This window comes from Echinops telfairi, unplaced genomic scaffold (assembly GCF_000313985.2).
Source record: "Echinops telfairi isolate 266 unplaced genomic scaffold, ASM31398v2 ScPeMD7_7400;HRSCAF=8409, whole genome shotgun sequence".
Lineage (NCBI taxonomy): Eukaryota > Metazoa > Chordata > Mammalia > Afrosoricida > Tenrecidae > Echinops > Echinops telfairi.
Genome location: NW_022111300.1, coordinates 42,952,030 through 42,974,491, shown reverse-complemented (window position 1 = coordinate 42,974,491; position 22,462 = coordinate 42,952,030). Strand labels below are relative to the sequence as shown.

At 37.5% G+C, this 22,462-nt stretch overlaps 1 protein-coding gene across 3 annotated transcripts in view; it reads left to right on the top strand.

The window, feature by feature from the left end:
- Positions 1–22,462, top strand: part of TXNL1 (thioredoxin like 1) — a 34,257-nt gene that overhangs the window by 11,030 nt on the left and 765 nt on the right. Inside the window, exons 2-8 of one of the 3 annotated variants that reach the window (XM_045296154.1) lie at positions 1,956–2,052; positions 5,008–5,181; positions 10,842–10,964; positions 12,626–12,695; positions 14,654–14,826; positions 16,729–16,833; positions 21,506–21,548. In XM_045296154.1, the coding sequence (XP_045152089.1) occupies positions 1,956–2,052; positions 5,008–5,181; positions 10,842–10,964; positions 12,626–12,695; positions 14,654–14,826; positions 16,729–16,833; positions 21,506–21,544 (781 nt within the window). In that variant the 3' untranslated portion in view covers positions 21,545–21,548. Of the gene's footprint in view, positions 1–1,955; positions 2,053–5,007; positions 5,182–10,841; positions 10,965–12,625; positions 12,696–14,653; positions 14,827–16,728; positions 16,834–20,683; positions 21,384–21,505; positions 21,549–22,462 lie in introns of those variants that run through there. The other 2 variants (XM_045296155.1, XM_004703005.3) reach the window with 2 other exon arrangements.

Below are 22,462 nucleotides of genomic sequence, written 5' to 3'. Positions count from 1 at the left end.
GCTGTCAGCCATCCAAACAGAAGACTTTGGAAAAATGTTTCCAAGAATGGAATCTCTAATTTGACAAATGTATTAAGTGTAATGGAGAGTATGTTGAAGGTGATAAGGTTGTTTTGTAAAAAATTTAAATATATAGCTTTGGAAAAAATTCCCATTTGTGTGTGTGTGTGTGTGTGTGTGCACCCCCTCATGTATAGATGTTTCTGTTGGGTTCATACCACAGGAATTAGCTTACCGTATATACTCGAGTATAAGTCAACCCGAATATCAGCCGAGGCAAGTAATTTTACCACAAAAACTGCACTAAAAATATGCTGGGAGAACTCGGCTTATACACGAGTATAAACGGTACTGACTTAGAGGGCAGGCAATATGTCTCCCTTTATTAGCAAGACTACCAGTTTCCTTTTTTCCCCCTAATGTGGCTATACTAATTTGCAAGTGACAATCTTGGCTTGATACTTTTTTCTTTAAGTTCTTTGGATAGTCATGGTTTTAATTTGCAGACACCTGATTACCAATGATTTAATTATGCAGAACATCTTTTGTGTTTACTGATTCTTTGTATAATCTTATTTGTTAAGTGACTTCAAGAATTGGTTCTTTTTTCTTTTGCATGTCAGTCTTGTTCTGATTTTAGGAGTTGTTTATGCATGGAAGATATGTTTCTTATCGATCATGTTTTACAACTATATATATTTTTTCCCCATTATGTGAGTTGGTTGTCTCTGCACTTGTCTTAATGGTCTCCTTTGATGAAACAGAGGTCTTTGTGTATTGCAACTTAGTGATTTTGTTTTCTTTCCCTTTGATACAGTTGTGTCTTGTGGTGACTCCAATGTTTTGAAAATATTCACTATGTGAGGGGCTTCAAAAAGTTTGTGGAAAAATTCCATTATCTGTTAGTTCCTTTTTTCCAAGAACTTTATGGAGCTTCCACTTCAGATCCTTCTTCTTTTGCATGTAGAACAACACATCTTGAGTTGGTTTATTATAAAGTTGACTTAGCCTTTTTATTGAAGAACCACCCATTTCCCATTGCACTGGTGTGTCACCTTTGACATGAGCTTGATGTATCTGGACTCTTCTTAATTGGTCAGTTTGCTTGTCCTTTTTGCTGCTGTGTTAATAGGTTCCTAATTAATAAAACCTAATTCATCTACTCGACTCAGGGACATGGTTAGGTTCCAAAGATCTGGGTTTTATATTAAAAAAAACAAATCAGTGATATGCAAAAATGGAGGAGGACCATAAAATGGAAGGTGGCTGCATCATTACATAACTGTTAAGCCACTGAGAACTTTGACCAGCAAAGTTGACAGAACTTTAACCATCCCAGCCAACATTGCTCTCATACCTCACACCTCAGGATGCCTTACTGCTAGGTGTATGTTGTTAGTGCACCAACTAGAGTAGATGGTTTTACTATTGTAAATGCGAAAGGTCAGATAATAAGTAGTCAGTGAGGAGTAAGTGTAATTTTTCTTGATATCTACCAATATAATTTGTTCAGTTATAATCCTCCGAATGGCTTTTGTTATTTTTGTCATTCCCTGTAAATTTTAGGATAAACTTGTTGATTTCCACAAGAAAACCTGAACAGATTTCACATTGATTCTAAAGGTCAAATTGGGGGAAATTGACATCTTGATCATACTGAGTTTTCCAGTTCACAAGCTTAGATCTTAGATTCCTCCATTAGATCACCCTTAATAGCCCAGTGAGAACAAAGCTGGACGATTCAACACTATTAGATATTGAGACTTAATTGAAAGTTATAATCTTGAAGATGATGTATCTATACTGCTGTAGTTAAATAGTCTAAGAGAAGAGAGTCTGATGCTAAGATTATCAGGTTTGATTTTGTACTTTAGTTGAACAGTGCTACAGAGTATGAATTGGTATAATCTCAGGTTACTTACCAAGTGCCTTGCCTTGCCTTACCTTTCTCACAGGTGTGGGCCATGCTTAAGGATTGCTCCAGCATTCAGTTCTATGAGTAATAAGTATCCACAGGCCGTTTTCCTGGAAGTGGACGTACATCAGTGCCAGGTAAGGTTGTGAGGGCTTTTTTCCTTTTGATTTATTTATAAATTAGTTTGAAATATGACATCAACATGATTTATCTCATGTACATAGCACTTATTTCTTTGTATGTTCTCTCTCGAACATGATTTTCTACTTTTCCGCTAAATTCTATAAGGTGTTGCAGTGGCCACACAGAACCCACAGACAGTATTTATGACTAATGAAATTAATAGGTTGCAATGCAGGTGAATAATGCTAAAGATTTAGTTGTTCAGTCAGGACATGCTACAAAGTTCTTTCAGGATTCCTCATAAATGCCCCAAAGGCATGCAGCTCTGAGATAAGCCTCACAGGCATTGTGTGTCCGGTCTTCATCAGGCATTTTGCTTAAGTTCTGTGAATCAGTGAACCCAACTCCCTGAATTGAGTGTCCAGAGGCGTCCCACTCCATAAGCCAGATTCCTGCCCCCATACATTCTGCTTTACTTGCTCTGTGGGCTGTGAAGTCCGCCACTCTGTCTCATGCTCTGCCTTCTGGTTCTGCTGCTGCTTCTCTGAGGATATAGCTGTCTTTTGCCTCCAACTGGTTGACTGTGCAGGGGGTCTCTGGGTTCAGAGAACACACTTCATTCCTGGCTCTTTCTGGAAGTGAGATCTTTAGTAGTGAGATTCCCCCTCCTGCTTTTCAGAGGGCTCATTTTCTACCCAGCAGGATGGCAATCCAGTGAAGCCTGTCCATCACAGGAGTGGCTTCCCCTCCTCCTTACTCAGCCCCATGCAGGGAAAGGCCCTTTGGTGGGAGTTACAGAAACTCTGGCTAGAAGAGCTGCATTATGTAATTTACTGCCCTGCACTTTGAAGATAAGGAAAACATCTTGAAGTGATTATTATAAATGTCGTTGGGCTACTGTAGAAGGGCATTTCTATAGTTGATTAATTGTTTCAGATTGTTTTTGTATTAATGCCCTTTTGATATAAAATTAAGACAATGTTATTAAACAGGTTACCTAACAGTTCTGTTTTGTTTTTTTAACAGTCTAATTAGCATATAATGCGCAAACTGGATAGTTCAATGGTTCCGTCATATTAAGAATTGTGCAATCATCATAACAATCAATATTTAGAATTTTTTTTGTTCCTGTATTCATTGTTGTTCGTTCCCTATTTCCCTACAACTTCCCCTGCCATACCCCCAAGAAACCACTAATCCAATTACCCTCTGTAGATTTACCCATCTTGATTTCATATCTAACAGTTCTGTCTTAAATTTATTGTCAAATCTTGATTATATCTTCTACTGGGGCATTGGCAGGGAATTCTCAGTCATAGTCTAATTTGGACAAATTGTAGTCTTCAAAGGTGCATTCTTAGCAGAAACTTGGAAATAATGATTTATTGTGACTGAACTCCAATGTCATGGGCACGTGAGCACCCCTGATCATTTAACAGTGACAGCTGTGTGTTAGTGTATGTAGAGATGAGGCAGTTAATGGGGAAATCTTCTGGAGGGGGTGACTTCTTCTAATAAAGCAGTCTTTAAGTTCTGACTAAGAAACAGCTCTGTCCCCGCCCTATGGTGAGGCTTTGTGTTAGTTACATTTTTGAATGTGAGACATACTGTTAATAGGTTGTAGTTAGTAGTGTATTTGGACTAATATCTGTGTTATACATTTACTGCTAAAGATTTAGTACATCTCACTATTCGTTGTCTCTGATCTTGAAAGTGCTTTCTTCTAGAGCCCTGTTGCCCAGTATCATGGCCACTAACAACACATGGTTACTGAGCACTTGAAATGCACCAAATCCAAGCTGGATTTTTGCGCTAAGTGTAAAATATGTCAAAGTTTGAAAACTCATTACAAAGGAAGAAATGAAAATACCTAATTTTATGTTGATTATATATAGAAATAATCATTTCTTAGGAATATTGAGTTAGCATATATAACGTTAAGATACACTAAAGTTAATTTCATGCATCTTTTTTTCTTTTGATGGCTACTAGAGCATTTTAAATTATATACATGATTGTGTCTCGTGTTGTAATTTGGCTGGACAGGCCTTTTCACTTTTAAGGTTTCTGAGAAAAAGCATATCTGTGCTGTTTTTCTTTTTACAGTGAAATCTTTTCATAATATTTGAATATGCAAGGGTATACATTTACTTTATGATCTCATAATTGTTATGAAATGCTTAAACCAAGGTAACCACAACAATGAAAAAAAATCCCTAAACACAGTGCTATCAAGTTGTTTCTGACTCGTAGCCACCCTAAGGAAAAGAACAGAACTTCCCCAGTGGGTTTCTGAAACTATTTTTATAGGAATAGAAAACCTCATCTTAATTGGAATGGTTGGTAGTTCGGAACTGCTCCCTTGTGCTTAGCATCTCAATCTGTAACCAACTGGCTAATTTCCACTCAGTAGTTAGCCTTATAAAATTGTGGCACTAGTTCCAAACTTTAAAAAAGGTGATTATAATGTGTTGGGTGGGAGGCCAGAGTCATTTCCATAAGTGTAGAATTAGATGCAGGGTTGCAATTTGACTTCTTTCGTGGGCACATTTGCTCCTGTCCTTTAGAGGTTATCTGTCCTTTCCCTAAAAGGCAGTGATTTGTACCGATGGATATATACCCATCTCGGTTGCTACCTTTGAGAAACGATGTACACTTCGTAGTGTGCCATCTTGGGTTGTAAAGCACAATTTCTATATGATATGCTCATTAGTCTACTGGGAGAACCACTGTAGCTGATCAAAATGCAGGGCTGCTCTTGAGAGTGGGGGGCGACAGTGGTGTAGCTGTGCCCAATGGGACCCCTTAGGATTGGCCTGTTGCTTCCTGAATTATAATTAGTAATAGGCTAGTTTAATGTTTGTAGTTCATCCTTGTCATATATAACCTCCATAAAGATGTAGAATGTGCGATCAAAGTAGTTCACGATTCGTTTTTATTTATAACACTGTCTAACCTGCCATTTCTAGGGAACAGCTGCCACCAACAATATATCTGCAACACCTACATTTTTGTTTTTCCGGAACAAAGTAAGAATTGATCATTATCAAGGAGCAGATGCTGTGGGCTTAGAAGAAAAAATTAAGCAGCATTTAGAAAATGACCCAGGAAGCAATGAGGACACAGATATCCCGAAAGGCTACGTATGTATGCTTATGATTGAAATCATTGCAGGGGATTTTGTTCTTATCATCGTTGTCTGAAAGCAATGCTTACTAAAACACTCTTTCTACAACAGGGCTATGCTCTCATATTTGATCTTGTACTAGTTCAGCATATTTTCAATGAATAAAGAAAGTTCATTAGTTGATTACTCGATTGAAAACAATTCTTACGTATTATTGTAGGCATTTTTAAAATGCTTGTCTTCTACCCTTAAAGAATAAGTATGCTGCATATTCTCGGGTATACGCTGAGTATTGCAGCACATTTTTAAGGCAGCATTTGTGGTAAAATTAGGTGCCTTGGCTGATATTTGGATCAGCTTATACGCGAGTATATACGGTACCTTGGAAATTTTTCTCTTTTTGACAGTTGTGTAAAATAACTTGTAAATTTTAATGTGTGAAAGGGCTTCAAAAAATTTGTGTAAAGATAGAATTGAAAGATACGAATTTTTTCCCCACAGCTTTTTGAAATCCCTTCATATGGTCATCATATACTAAACTATCTTAGCTGCCAGTTTGTATTGCTTCTTCTCTCCTGCTAACTCTTCTGGTTCCAGTAAAAAAAATTCTAGTTCATGATTTTATTTTAGTACCAAATAAGAACTTAGTTGGATGTAGTTTTCAAAGTTTTAAGGATACATTTAAAGAATAGTTTTTGAAGCTACAGAATATGGATAGCTTATAATGTAACTCTTTAGTAAAATTCATAAGTAATTTTTCATTATAGCAGATTTGTTTATAGAAATTGGTAAATCTTTAAATATAGGTTTAACTTTTCTATTTAAAAGATTATTGTATACATAAATCAAAATATGGAGTTTTAAAAAATCAATGTCTTCAATCAAAAAAGGTAAAGCTAATATATGAAAGCACTTACATGATAAACAGGATGGATTTGGAAAGTTCATGGAAAAATGGAATTAAATGATAAGGGAATTTTTCCTGGAACTATTTGCAGTTCCTTTACACGTTTAAGCAGATAAATGCTATGGGTTTACAAACTGAATAAAAAGAATGCTAGATAAATCTGAGCGATTCTTTTTTTGTAAGAGTTCAGAACAATGCCTGTGATACTGGCATTGATTGAAAAAAAAAATAAGTGCCACCAAATCAATTCTGACTTACAGTCACCCTATAAGGCATATTAGAACTGCCTCTGTGGTTTTCTGAGGCTACAAATCTTCACTGGAACAGAGACCCTTATCTTTATTCCAAGGAGCTAACAGTGGGTTCGAACTGCTGACCTTGATGTTAGCAGCCCAGCATGAAGTTCATTACTCCACCAGGGTGCCAACCTTAAGTTAAGGAAGTACAATTAGAATTCACTGAAAATATAACTTTTTTTTTAATCAATCCTTTATTGGGGGCTCATACAGCTCTTATCACAATTCATACACACATCCATTGTGTCAAGCACATTTGTACATTTGTTGCTATCATCATTCTCAAGACATTTTCTTTTTACTTGAGCCCTTGGTATCAGCTCCTCATTTTGAAAATATAATTTTTATATAAGAATTTGATATTGTAGTATCTGGTTAGGAAATATCAATGTGTTAAATGAGCCAGGGTTGTGACACCTTTTGGAAAATTTTGGAAATCATTTGACTTGTAAACTGCTGTGTTTACATCTTTATATTTTTTTTCCTTTATTACTAAGGGCGTTTGCATGAAAAAGTCTTATGAGCGCAACAGTTCTGCTGCTTAGCCACAGGGATACTGCCTTACACATTAGCTAAGTGTGGGAGCAGTGGTTTGGCTTCAGGTAGGAAATGAGCAGGAAAAAATGAAGTTTTAAGAAGTAAAAATTTAGTTTTCATGCAAATATTATGATAAAATGTGAAAAAGTTTTAAAAACATTTTCATTTTTTTCCATCAGGTGTCAGATCAAGGAATTAAAAGTTTTTACCCATTTGGGCTTTGGCAAGATTAAATACTTAAGACTGGTTAACTTTTTCTCAAGAAAATCATTGTTTTTACAGCACTGGTAGAAAAAGGCTTAACATGACCAAGAGTCTCTGAATAGAAATCTGTATCCTAAATAGATGTGACTGTGGTCATCGCAAAAATGCATTCATGATTTGTTAGTGAAAAGATAGATTTCTTGGACTAGAAAGCTTCCTTCACGGTATGGTGCTCGGTGCAGTATGTGGAGTACTGGCCCCCCCAGCTAGTAACACTATTACCTGGTAAGAATGGAGGCAGAGAAAGAGGGACTTAAAAAGAAAGAAAAATTCTTTGGGTCAAATAGTTGTAATCCACTTTAATTTAAAAAAGAGACCTGTGTATCTCTTTTAGGATGTGTTTGAGGCATTACTATTGACCAGGAGTCCTCAAACTTTTTAAACAGGGGGCCAGTTCACTGTCCCTCAGAGTCATTGGAGGACCAGGTTATAGTTTAAAAAAAACAACTCAACAAATTCCTATGCACACTGCACATATCTTATTTTGAAGTAAAAAAACAAATGGGGCAAAACCACCCAGCAGGTCAGATAAATGTCCTCGGCGGGCCACATGTGACCCGTGGGCCATAGTTTGAGGACGCCTGCTATTTACAAAGGAGTAACAATCAAACAGATTCTAACTCAGAAGTATTTTTGTCTAAATTTTTTTTTAATTTCAATGACTTAGTTTTAAAATTACATTGACATTTTGGGAAAGAAATGGAATAATAGCGTCTTTCCCCTGCACGTTTCCTATGAGTAAATAGTACATAGTAAACCTTCATGGAGCTGACTCATGCCCCCTAAATCAGATCCTGGGGGATTTGAATGTGAAGCATCTTGAATCAAACTTGGATTTGTGTGTGCTTGGACCCTAGAGGTTTGTTGAGTCCCTCTGAGCTATTAGATTCTAACTATAGATTTGTCAGCCTTTCTCAAAATCACACTATAGATGGCCTTTATTTATATAGGATGCCCAAATCTTTGTTTAACCCCAAACTTGAAGCACGAAGTGTTTGAGAGTAACATTTCTGTGTGTGTAGTAAGCTCTTATCACCAAAGTGAACATAGTAACACTACTAGCTGTTTCTCTCTTGGTTTAATCATTTAAAAGTATTTAGTTCCTAAGAACAAGAACATTGTTCTACATAACCACAATATCATCATCAGACCTAAGAGGATGGATATTGATACTGTGTTTAACATAGAACTTAAAATTTTGAATTTTAAAAGTTATCCCTAAAATGTTTTTATAGCTGCTTTTCCACCCTCTTGGATCAAATTGAGGGTGTGCATTACACTAAAGCTGATAATTCTCTTTAGACGTCGTTAGTCTGTAATATGGTTCCCTTCCTGCCTGTTGCCTCCTTTGACGGCCTTGGAACGTGTACTCGTGCTTGTCTAACAGTATGGCAGTTATGTACTCTTGGCATACCATTGTGCATGCTACCAAGCCTTCACAGTGTGGCAAGTGCAACTGCAGAAAACTGACTTAGCACTTTAGATTAGCACATGTGGCTGGTGAGTTTCAGATCGGCTAGTGCAGGTCTAGATAGATCTTCTATATTGCAGACTGCCCTACAATCTGGATTTTTCCTTATTGGCAAGTCGGTTCCATAGTAGGGGTGTTTATTTCCTATTTCACACTTTTAGAAGCTTGTAATGTCAGTGTTGCCAAGTGGTTTTAATTATGGTTTATTACAGCTATTTAAATGCAATACAGTACTTTTTCGTGTGCCCCACCATAAGTATAATAATTGTCCTCCAAGTAATCTACCCAGTTAGATTAGGTTCCATTATCAAGGTATTGGGAATATGACAGTAATGTTGTCCTGATTCCTGGAGTCTCATTCCTAGGTGTAGAGTATTGAAGTGGCATCAGGGTAAGATAGAACACAAACATTTAAAGGATCTTGTGGAAACTACCTTTGAGGCAAACATTTTCATGAAATTCAGGAATAATGCCACTCACTAAAGTGCAACGTTTTTCTAAATCCCTCTTTTTTCCCTTCTCCCCATTTTTGGATTTCTACTCTGTGATACCTTTTATATAACATTTTGACACTGAAAGCATGTAAGCTTCCATGAATAATTAAAGGGTTTATACTAAGGGATTATTAATACTTTGGTATTTATTTATATATACAAGAAGTTTCACAACTATCTGTTTTTGTCTTCTGAATAAAAAAGATAAAGGAAGACCCTTTGTATTAGAAAGATGGCCATGCATCTGAAGATTAATACTTGGAAACTTTCAAAGTGGTCCTTGCTTGTAGATGAAATGAAAACTCTTCTAAAAAAATCAAATTTCTTATTATCAATTTCATCACTTGCCAAATGCCTAACAGAACAATCACTGTAAAGGAAATAGAAAATGTAGCCCAAAGCTTCTACAAATGGGTTCAGATAACTCCACAAGGATATTCTACTCAAATTTTAAGAGTCAGATAATTCTACAGTGACTGTAACTACTTACTAATAAATAAAAAGGGAAAACTAGATTAGCTTTAATGATGATGATTGGTGTACAGATCTTAAATAAAACTTAAGTGGCCACACTCTAGCAACACAGCAACATATTAAGAAAAAATTGAAAACTGGGCGTATTCCAAGCATGCAGGAGTTGTTCAATATTAGTAACTCCATTTATATAATCCTATTAATAGAATGCATGAGAAAAATCATCTCCAAACAGGCAGAAAAGGCACCGGGCAAAATTTAATCTCCATTTTCAAAGCATTTGTATTTGTTTCTTAGGGTTTCCATAATAAATAATCTCAAACCTTGTGGTAAAACAACAAAAATTGTTTTACTGGTTCTGGTGGCCAGAAATCTAGAATCAAGTTTCTGGAATGCATGGTTCTCTCTGGAGACTGAGGGAGAATCCATTCCTTGCTCCTCTCTCCTGTATGGTGACTGGTGGCAGTCCCTGGCTTCTGGCTAAGGAACGATGCCAGAAAGGCTGCATCTCTGCCCCCACCTTCACGCAGCCTTCCCCACTGTGGCTCTGGGTGTCGAATGTTACAGTATTATTTTAGTTGTGAGAATTATGTGAGGATCTGCTTTTTAGAAGCCCTTATTTCTCAAATGTGCACTATCTATGAATGAAATGAAAAGATGTCTGAAGTTTGGGCAAGTATCAGGGAGGGGGTGGGTGGTAAAGATGAAGCAAGTACCCTCGAGTTGGGACTGTAAGTAGCTGGGTTGGGTGCATGGGCTCGCAGCATGTCTCCCTGGCTTTGTACATTTGGAAGTCTGCATACTAATAATATTAAGTCCTTATTGTTTTACTCATCTTAAATGTAAAATGTACTTGAATGAAAATAAGTTAAAAGTCTGACTAAGAGGGGAAAAAGAAAACTTTCTTTGGAGGCAGCAAATTTTAACCTGCATGTTTTCTTAGACAACAACAACAAAATTTTTTTTAAGTATGAACTGATGTTTTATTTTCTTAGTTTCAAAGAAACAGTTTCTCATATCTTTACCAAGTGGAATAAGTTTAGTTTATCTTGAATAATTAGTGATAGATCTTAGATACTCAGATAACAGTACTATTATACATGTTTTAGTAAGTTTTAAAAGGCATAGAATTTTTGTTTTAAATTGCTTATTCTAGAGATAACAACACTTAAAGATTTTGTATCAAATCGAAATTCTTGCTAGAAGTCTTGACAAAGTTTCCCCCTCCCCCAGATGGATTTAATGCCCTTTATTAACAAAGCTGGCTGTGAGTGTCTTAATGAAAGTGATGAACATGGATTTGACAACTGTTTACGGAAAGACTTGTCCTTTTTGGAATCCGACTGCGATGAACAGGTAATTGCTTAATGTTGGCTTGGAGGATTTATAACCTTGCTGTTCTCATAACCTTGTCATGGCCCCATTGCATTGTTTTTTTGTGTCTGTTTTCCAGATTACCACCTCTTCCTTTCATTTTTATAACCTTCAGTTTCCATATGTGGCTCTTTCAGCATGCATATGTGGCTCTGCAGTAGAATTGAAAAAATATAGCGGACATAATTCTGATAATGGTGATTTCATTTGCCCATAAAAATATATATATGGCTCTTGGATAATGTTTAAATCATTGTGAAAGACTGGATTGACTCTTGTCTCAAAGATGTGCAGACTCCTGGTGTAGTCCTTCTGCATTCACCGCAGTAGGGAGAGTTGCAGAACTCTTGGATTGGCTTAAGGAGACTTGGTGGCAGAGAGGATTATTTGTTGGACAGCTAACTCCTAGGTTAGTAGTTCAAAACCACCAGCTGCTCTGAGTGAGAAAGATGAGGCCTTCCACTCCTACAAAGATTTACAACCTCCAAAACTCAACAGTGGCAGTTCTACCCTATCCTACAGGGTCTGTGCATCAGAATGAACTCAGTCGCAGTGAGTTTGGGCTGCTGAGATGAGCCTGTAGCCGCTCTTCGGCTCTTTTGCTCCCTCTTGACCTAACTTCTTCTGTGCTTTTCAGCCACCCAGTTGAGTTTGTCTTTGGTGAAAATTAGATGAGTACTCCGTATCTTTTAGCGCCTCACTTCCAAATAGGTTGACAATAACTATGTGAAAGCTAGTTTCTTTTTTTGTTGTTTTTGAGAAAAGTCAGCAAAACATGTCAACAGTTTTTATATGTACAATTTAGTGGCATTGAACCTGTGATTTGAGTTGCATAAGCATTCTCACCTTCCTTTTCTGAGTTGTTCCTCCCTCATGAACATAAAATTGCTGCCCCTCTGGGTTCCTCCCTAATCTTTTGAGTTGTCACTGTCCCTTTGATCCCAGATATTCTTGTTTAATTCAAAGAAGACTTCAGGAGACCGGTTAGGTTTAAGGTTTAAAGATAACAAGCTCAGGATAGTAGTTTCAAGGGTTCTTCCGGTCTCCTTGACTCGGTGCCTGGAGTCCATAGGAATTTTAAATTCTGTTCTGCAATTTTCTCTCTTTTGGTCTTAAGCTTCTTTGATCAAACGGTCCATAATGATATCAGGCACTGTCTAGGTCTGATCTCATGGCAAAAGATACAGTGGTCATGGAGGCCATTACATACATGTGCTCCATCTGTTCTTAACTCTCCTCTGCTTACTGTCCGAGGCAACTAGAAAGAAACTGTTATGCTTAAAGTATGTAGGTAAATTATGTTATAAGCAGGAAATTTCATATGATTTGTTAGTAAGTAATTTTTCTTTGGCCAATTGCTGGATCTCAAGACCTTAAGTTACACTTTTTAAGTCTCAATTTTAAATACTCCATGAAACCTTTGTGTTGCCATCTTTTCGTTTAAGGTATATATTGTCCTAAAATGTCAGTCCAATCAAACTGCTTTCAATTGAACTGGTTGTCCATATTATATTGACTTTGACTTTGTTAGAGGAGATGAGTTATTTTTAGCTTCTGTTGATTTTAATGATTTTTAGGCATTGTAAACATTCAGAGTATCCAAGAAACTTTTTAAAATGATGATGTAATCATTTTCTTTACAGCTACTTATTACCGTGGCATTCAATCAGCCTGTTAAGCTTTATTCCATGAAATTTCAAGGGCCAGATAATGGTGAGTTAAGGACAGTTTTTCTTTAAATTCCTGCTTTGTAGACCTGTTGACACATCGTTAAGTCAGTCTCACAAATAGAGATAGCTATGTACCTTATTTTGGGAAAGAATGAAATTATCACATCTTCCATTGTGTTTGGATCAAGCCAAGGGTATAAATGGATATAAATGGATGGGCAAATGTTGTGGGATTATTAGGAATGAAAGCAAGAAAAGGGGGAACTTTTACTTTTTTCCATTTCCAGAAATTTTTAAGAGATATTTATTCCAAATGTTTTCTATTATAGATGAAACTGAGGCTTGAACGTTCTATTTCTCAATTAATTGTTTCATCTTTCTTTCAGTGTACATTGTAATATTCTAAGTATGACTGCATAGACTTGGAATTTCTCTTTTTTGTAAAAAAGGTCTTTGTTCACATGAACCCACTCTTGTTGCTGTTAGGGTTTTTTTTGAGGGACTAGTTTTTGTTTTTCTCATTGATTAGAAGAATAGTGGGGGGCTTTAATTGTTAGATGGCATTATTGTAAAGTTTTTGTGTGTTGATAATGTGTAATTAGAATAATTATAGCTTCTGAGCATTTTTCAAAGCAAATACTGTAAAAATTGATATTGAATCAATGTTTATTTTATTAATTAATTCATTAATACTTTTAAGTTCGTAATATTCCTTAGTCATCAACAAAATCTATATCCTTGATTGTCGGCGGAAGTTCAGGAGACTAAGGCATTCGACAGCTGTTGGCTTGCTCAGAGTATGCCCTACTCTTTCCAGTGGGGCTTGGCATTCTGTCACTGACAATGCTTTCTCCTCAACTACAAAATGTAGCAATGTCTAGCAGCTGTCAAATGTGTACTTCAAACGTTACTTGTGAAATAATTATATACTGGCAAAACAAACATCCTGGGATAATCTGTCCCTTCACTGCACCTCCACACAAGTAGACTGTTTACATTAGTATAGTTTTTGCAGTTAAGGGCAATGAGTGTATTGTGTTTCCCTTTAATGTAGTACTTCGTATAGTGCTTGGCAGGTCTAGAAGGTACAAGAAGAATGACTGTCACAATACTGAGTTTTTATTGTAAGTCCTACATTTGGAGCACCTCGAGTGTGTTTTTATCAGGTCTTTGAACCAGTTAATTCCAATTCTACTCCCTGCTGAGAATTTGCATTTCCACCTGAGTAACACTGAATCAGAATCTACCTTCTAACAAGATCCCCAGGTGATTCTTTTTTCTGTGTGCTTGTTTATTTATAATCCTTTTCTTCTTTTTTTGTAATCTTTTTCTTTGGCCCTTGTTTATTTATAGTTAATTTTGTTGCAAATATACATAGCTAAGTATACACCAATTCAACAGTTTTCATAGGTACAGTTGAGAGATTACATTCTTCCATTTGTATAGCCGCTCTTCCCCTCCTTTTTGTAGTTGCTCCTTCTCATTATATAACTATTTTGTTAAACTTAACCTTTTCCTTGTGTATCGCGTTAATTGTTTTTCTAACATTGAACCATTCTGTATTCCTGGAGGAAACCCACTTGGTCATGGTATGACTCCTTTAATATGCTGTTATTGGACTCTGTTCACTAGTATTATTGAGGACTTTTGCAGTTATATTCATAAAAGATACTGGTCTGCTGTTTTATTTTGTGTGTGTTGCCTTTGGTTTGAGAATCAAGATTAGGTTTGCTTCCTAGAATTAATTAGGGCCCAGGTACTTCTTGTTAAAATGCAGGTGTTCTAAATAAATATATCTGGGGTAGAAAAGAAAACTCATCAGGGGGTGAACCAGCTCGAAGCTTAATCAATTAGGGCAATAGTGGGACCTCTAATTGTTCGATGGCATTACTATGTGTTTCTGTGTCGGTAAGTGCTTGTGTATTGTGTAAATACAGTGACAAAGCAAAATATTACATGCTTGTGGTTTTTAATATTTCTTCTTATTCTATCATTTTATAGGTCAGGGTCCGAAATATGTTAAAATTTTTATCAATCTACCCCGATCCATGGATTTTGAGGAGGCAGAAAGAAGTGAACCAACACAAGCTCTGGAACTAACAGAGGATGATATTAAAGAAGACGGTATTGTCCCACTTCGTTATGTTAAGTTTCAGAATGTTAACAGTGTAACTGTAAGTAGTATTTCATTCAGGTCTATTTAAAGGGCTTTGGGGTGACACTACTATCTTGCGGCTCCTCTCACTGTCATCATATTGATTCCGACTAATAGCGACCCTATATGACAAGGTAGAACCCACCCACTGTGGGTTTCCAAGATGTAACTCTGGGGGAATAGAAAACCCTCATCTTTCTTGTGAGGAGCATCTGGTGGTTTCAAACTGCTGACCTTGACGTTAGCCTAGTGCCTAACCAGGGCTCTCTAAAGCAGCAGTTCTCGACCTGTGGGTTGCGACCCCTTTGGGGGTCTCGAATGTCCCTTTCACAGGGGTCGCCTGATTCATAACAGTAGCAAAATGAAAGTTATGAATAGCAACGAAAATAATTTTATGGTTGGGGGGGCGGGTTACCACAACATGAGGAACTGTAGTAAAGGGTCACAGCATTAGAAAGGTTGAGAACCACTGCTTAGGAGTATCCTAAGCTGATTATAAATAAGCCTTTAAAACAGTTATTTGTCCATTCAGTTTGAAGTGTGTAAAACTTTGTAATGGACTAATTACATTTTCTTTGTAATTTATCCATGTAACCTAAAGAAGAAAGTAGTTTAATGTTTTTGTCCTCAAATTGTGTGTGTGTGTGTGTGTGTGTGTGTGTGTGAGAGAGAGAGAGAGACACACACACAGACACATAGGTATATGTTGGTATTGGTAGATGATGTAGAGTCCATTTCTATGCATACTGCCTGCATGTGGCAGAGTAGAACACCCCCATGGCTATACCCTTTATAGAATCAAATTGCCAGGTTTTCCCTCCTATAAAGCCTTTAGGTAGATTCAGACTACTGACCTTTTGATTAGCAGCTGAGTGCTTAACTGTATATGCTACTGAGGTCCTGTCTGTGTGCTAGTTCATATACACATACACCCACATATATATAACCACATTTGTTCACAGTTTGTTCTAGAACATGTATACTTAAATGAATACATTTGTGGTTTATTCTTTATCCCAGGTCACATGTGGTGATGATACATTTGTGAAGCCCTATTTACCTTTTTTTTTTAACCCCATTATATTTTATTGTATTTCATAAGTGAACAAAAGAAAAAGTATTTGATCCACATACACAAGGAGGAAATACTCAACCAGGATGGCCCTCATTTCTTCAAGTGGTCACGTGGCCATAGCTGGTATTTCAAATGACCTTCTTCTAATACTCATTCCATATTCCCTTTGCCCTCAGCAAACAGCTGAGCTGATTGTTGTTCCGTGCTTAGTTAGGTGTCTTAAAACTTCATGCCTGAATTTCTGAGCCATTAGTAGTCATGTCAGAATCGGGGTGTTATAGTTCTCCATTGAGCCCTATTTACTCTTTAAAGACGTTCTTGGATGAGGAAAACTGAAGTGTAGACCACTAGGCAGAAGGTCACTGGTTCCCAGCCATGTAGTGATATTAAGAAGACATCCTGGTGGTCTCTTTGGAAAGCCACAGCCCTGAAAGCCCTTTGGAGCAGTTTTGTTCTGCGCACACGGGCTCGCTATATTCTGCGCATAGCAGCCAGCGGCAGGAGCCAACAACAACGGCACCATTTTTCCCCCCTAGAATACAGCATTGATACTTACTGTGGTTATAAGCTGTACATTTTATAAAATTACCCAAAATTTATGTGAATATTGCATAATGGCTGCTGATAGTTAGCGCTGGGAGGGGAAGAGGAAAAGTGCTCTGAACCAATTACAGTCAGTGTCACAAAAATGTGTATAAAGGGTTGAGTAGAAGCCAGTTTGTTCAAACTGAAATCACAATTGAAAAGTTTTTTAGAAAATTCCAGGAAAAAAATTAAAGCATGTTCATTAAAAAAGGATTGCAATTTTAAATGTAAAAATTCTTTCCCCCCCTTTTTAATGTGCAGATATTTGTTCAGTCCAATCAAGGTGAAGAAGAAACAACAAAAATTTCGTATTTTACTTTTATTGGTACTCCAGTCCAAGCAACAAACATGAATGACTTCAAACGAGTAAGTTGGTGGAAAGCGTATTTACGTGAAAACATAGTCTTCAAGGTGTCATCTCCTACACCGTATGTATTTGAGTAGAAGCTGAGTTTCTCAGCACATTTTTAATGCCATTTTGGTGGTAAAATTAGGTGCCTTACCTGTTATCTGGGTCAGCTTACACCTGAGTACGTATGATACTTAGACAGTTTTGCTTTAACTATAAAGATCTAAAATCATATTATGTAATGAAATTTTGTAAGAACTCAATGGTTAAGCTCAGCAAGTTCTCCTAATTACATTTAAATATTCAACTGAATATTAGTTTTTAGTAATAATGGTTAATCTCTTTAATATCATGCCTAGTAATTAATAGCATCTAAATAAAAGGTAGAAATCCTAAGTTGGCTATAGAAAGTAGTAAATAATAGAAAACAGAGGGAGCTTCAAAGGGTTTGTGGAAAAATGTAATTCAAAGATAATGGCATTTTCCATGAACTTGTTGAAGTCCCCTCATAGGAACACAATAAGTAAAAGTTTTGAAAAGTGGAGTTTTAGAACTTTGCTGATGTTAAGATTTTGATTGCCATTGTCTTCTAATAAAACATTTTAAGTGACTTGAATAATTTTAATTGGAAGTACTGGGCTCAGTTTTACTACATTGATTTACTAACTTTCTAAACTTGCATATATGTATGTATATATATTTTTTAATAAGGAAAATTCTAAGGATTTACAGAGAATTTATAGGGTGCTTGTGATTTTTAGGAGTGAGGTCTAATCTCTTTCTTGCATCCTCAGTCTGAACAGTTCCCTAGGGCTGCTCGTAAACACACAGCCCCAGGTTATAGATGAGGTGGAGAGCTGATCAGCACAGAACACCAGGTGTGAGCAGCACACGTTGAGTGTGGCGGCACAAGGGACCTTGGAGTGTCTCAGTGTTTCTGATGACAGGAGCTGGCGTACGCTGGCGAACTGAAAACAAAGAGAATGGCAGTTTCCCCAGGGCTGCCGGTGCTGGGGAGAAGCAGCACACTCCCGCTTCAGCCCCAGCCTGGTGTGCGAGGGAGCTGCAGAGTATCTGCAGCACTCTTAGCTGCCCTGCTGGTGTCTACAGATCTCATTGAATTCAGTGGCAGAAAAGTTGATGGACTTGCATGACAGTTGTTTGCTACTGTACAAACTGGAAAGCTTTGCAAACCAATGTCTTGGTGGTCATTTTTCTACTCTTCTATCTCACAGCATATTAACTTTTAGGAGCTGCAGAAATAATCATGTCTGTTACATTTTTTGGCATGTACCGTGACAGGTCAAAAGCAGGAAAGAAATATCTGCATTTTTATGATGTAAAACATGTCATTGGCAAAACGTGTGAGCAACAGACGTCGGTTACCTGTCGATTTGCTTGTTGGCAGTTGATATTCTGACGTTGCATTAACTGTGCATAGTTTTGTTTTTAACTTAATTATTTCCTAAGTTCTGCTTTTTGCTGGGGCTGTGAATTTGTGATTTCCTGCTCCTGACCTCAGTGTGTGCTGCTGATGTTGGATTTCTATCTTTTGTCCTTCTCTCTCTTACCAGGTGATCATTTGGTTAACAGTTTTCTAATTTTCATCTAAGATTCTGTTTCCCTTCAGCTTTTAGCTCTCTCCTCCCATCCTTTCAGTTTTTGTGACCTTGAAGCTACAACCATTTTGAGCTTTTTTAGCACAGCAAAGTGTTGGGTTTGTGTTTGTCTTGTAAGTTAGCCATGACTTCTGTACTACTTCGCTACCCGACTTTAATGAGTGGAGCAGCCGTTCTCCAACTTTTTGTTCCCAAAACTATTAAATCTCATATTTGTGTGGCTGCATCTCATTTTTATCACATTGGAAATTAAAACAAACACTAAAAATATGATTTACAAATATCAATAATAAAACTCATTACATGTTAATAAAAGTAACACTTTGAAATTAAAAGAACCATATTCTATCCCCTTCAAAAAAAAATTTAGTGAGATCAGTGTTGTTTTACAGTTTAAGCATATTTCTTTAATAGAATTCTCACACTGTCATATCTGGGTCTATATTGAAGTAGTTTTGATAACCCATGTTACCTAGCCTCTGGAAATGGCTGTGCAGTTAGGATGAGAGTTTATGAGGCCGATGATGATTTCAAGTGATGATGACTTTGACCTCACAGACTTCCCAAGAAGGCTCTGGGCCACACTGGCAAACTACTGCCAATGGGTCACCTCCTCCTGAGCTGCTAGGTCCCCCTACTTTTAATGTTTGATCATTTTAATTGGTTAACATAAAAAAAGTATAGCAATAGTCATGTCCTTTTAGAGGATTCTGAAGGAGCTTTTTTTTTTTTGCCTGTGGTAATAGTCATTCATTGTCTTAGAGCAGTGGTTCTCCACCTTCCTCACACCACGACCCTTTAATATCGTTCCTCATGTTGTGGTGACCCCCCCAACCATAACATTATTTTCTTTGCTACTTCATAACTGTAATTTTGCCACTGTTATGAATCGGGCGACCCCTGTGCAAGGGCCGTTCAACCCCCAAAGGGGTCACGACTACAGGTTGAGAACCGCTGTCTTAGTGGTTTACTCCTCAAAACTCAGCTAAATGCTCACTGTTTGTATATCATACTGAGCCAACAACTTCAGTGGTAGAAAAGTACGGTAGAAAATCCACAGGGTTCACGTTTAACTGAAACTGGCCAGCTTGGTCCACAATTACTTAAAATTGCACATGAGTTTGGTTTCTAGTGAAGGAAATGCCAGGTTTATGGTATGGTGTTTAAACCTGGAGTAGTACTCTGCTGGGTATGCTAAGCATGCTATCTCATGCTTTTATTCTCTCTATATAATGAGCTTATGAACGTCAAGAAGAATGCACAAGCACATGGAAAGTGGAAAATGAATCAAAACCAAGTTCCAGGGCCTAGTCCTCCACAAATCAGCTTTGCTTCCCAGCCCCATAGCCTTTGCTTCTCTGCCGAAGTGACTGAGCAGTCATGAGAGTACTTAGGAGGAAGAGGGCCTTGAACTTCGCTGTGCACACCGAGGTCTGATGGAAGGGACTCTAGGTGAAGGGAATGAGGGACTGAAGCAAGGCTGAAGAAAAGGTGCAGGGCTCCTTCGGGCCACGCCAGTGGAGTGCTGCTTTCCTTTGCCTTTCTTCAGGGGGAATTTCCAAAGGGGTTGCCCCTGGGGATCGAATGACGAATGTTCACACAGCTCTGACACCCATTTTGCAGCGCAGGGCGGACTCTTCTGATAGTAGCTGAGGGTAAGGAGAGTAAAAGAGATGCAGTGTGCAGTGGTTTCAGTTTGCACTTTTCTTGGGAGTTGTTTCTAGATACTTGTAGCTTTCAGAATGCCATTGACCTTTATGTCACTGAGCTGACGGAAGCTAAAGCAATGCTGATGAGTCTTGGATGTGGATAGAAATCTTAGGCCACCGTGCATGTTGCTGCAACTTAGAAGGTTGAACTTGTAAGAATTGATCAACTGGAATAATCCGGTCACCTCTCACTCAGGTTCCTAAAGGCATCCTGCAAGGTGACACACACTTAGGTTATAGGTGTTGTGAGTGGCTTTGTTGTTGCCGCATGAAACGCTTGCATCTTAATTGGAAATAGATGTTTTCTTGGCTTTGTTGTGTTGTTTATAAGGATTGCTTCTTTACAAAAGTATTAAAATATAAGCTTTAAAATGAACAAAATTGTTAGGGTTTCTGCTTCGCGGGGGATGATGTGCATGTGAAAGCAGAGAGAACCGTTTTATGTTTCCTATTTTTCTTCTCCCTGTGATAGAGATGTTTCTAAACTGGCCATTCACCATATCAGCTGTTTGTAACATTTCTGTCTGTTTATTTTTCAGCTTTTTTAATCCAACTCAAATGAACTAAACACAGAAGACTTTTTAAAGTGAAGTAAAATAGAGACTGACCTTATCTCACTGCTCCTCTCCTTGCTTCTCCGCTCACCTCGCACCTGTCTGCTCTCACCCTTCCCATGTCCTCGCCATTGCTGGGGCAAGATCTCCACAGCTTCTACCATCTGGAGCGGCATTCTCGTGACCTCTAGCACCTCACCACCTCTTTCTTCTGATCCCATCCTACTCATCTTTCTCAGTTGGCCTTTATGTTTTGTTTCGGGCTTGCAACTATATGATTTCATCACCATCCCTTGTTGCTCACCCAGCTTTTATGATTTTGGGTTTTTTTGCCGTTCTACTGTCTCTTTAATATTATACCACATTTTGGGAAGTCAGCATATTAAAACTTGCATCATTATAAGTAGCTTTCAGATTGAACAAGTTGTGTGATGATGCTTTAATTCTATCTAACTTTAATTTTCATTTTTAAGCTCTATAGACTCATTTTGGAAAATGGGTATGAACGATGTTTATCAGATTCTTTCATACGATGACTATTACAGTACCACTGGGTCTGGGTTTTCTTTTCTCATTGGGATGTTGGCTCCAAAGCCTGTTTCAGTGACTGATGTGGGTGTACTCCCTACTGCTGGCATGGAAGATCAGTGAATTGTTTACTGAATAAACTATCTTTGACACCCAGTGTTTTATGTACCTAGAATTTACTGTCTAGGGTGCAATATAAAGACTTAAGAGTAAATAAAAGAACTTTATGGTGGTGGGAGAAAATTTATTTCGGAATGCTGAATTTCTTCTTTTTTGCAGAGAGTACACATCGGCAAATTGAGAGTTATCAACCTGTGAAATAGTATGCAGATTTGTATTTTCTGCTGTATCACATATGCTAAAGGTTTAGTTTTAATAGTAGTGGTTTTGGCTTTCTTCTGCTTCATCTAATAGCTCCATGTTTTTGGTGTGTTCTCAAGATAACGATCACTGTTTCTTGCTGATACAGAGAGGCGACCTGCCTTCTTTCCCGTCACTTCACCCCCAGTTGCTTAACTCATAGCCAGTCCCCATTTGTGAGACGACTGTCTCTAGCATCCTTCAGACGTGTTGGGCTTTCTCACCTGGTTTTCTGGGAACAGAGAAACAGTCTTTAAGGCAACAGAAGTCGTCTTCCTTGACGTGGAGCATAAAGCATTTCTCACACGCACTGTGTGACCGAGGATTCGGTGAAAAGGGTTTTTTGTACTCCTCTCTCCTTTGGATGACATGGACCCAGCTGTGTTCTGTTTTAAACCAAACATCTACTGATGACCTTTATGAGTTTTGCTGGGTACAAACACTACCATTTGGAACAGAATCAATTTAAAATTGAAAAGCTACATTTACAAGTGTACACAGAAATCTTTCTGTAAACAGATAGACATTAAATAGTATCTTTGAAGCTGATTTCTTTAGAGGCATTTCTGTAATGATGGCTCTAGGTTTGAAGTAAATAATTTGATTCGAACACACTTTAAGAACCTTCCCACAGACTTATTGGTATAAACCAGGGTTATTTGCATTTCTACATCATCACATTTATAGCAGTTTAAAAAAAATTTTTTTTTAATTAAATAGCAGTGTTAATTTTTTAGGAAATATTTTAGAGCCCTCGAATACTGAAGTTATTTAGAATCATTCATAGAATTGGTTGTTGTCTGCATTTTGATAATATTACATTTGTACCAACCAAGAGTTTCAAAAACAAGAAACCAGGGAAAAATTAGTCATCTT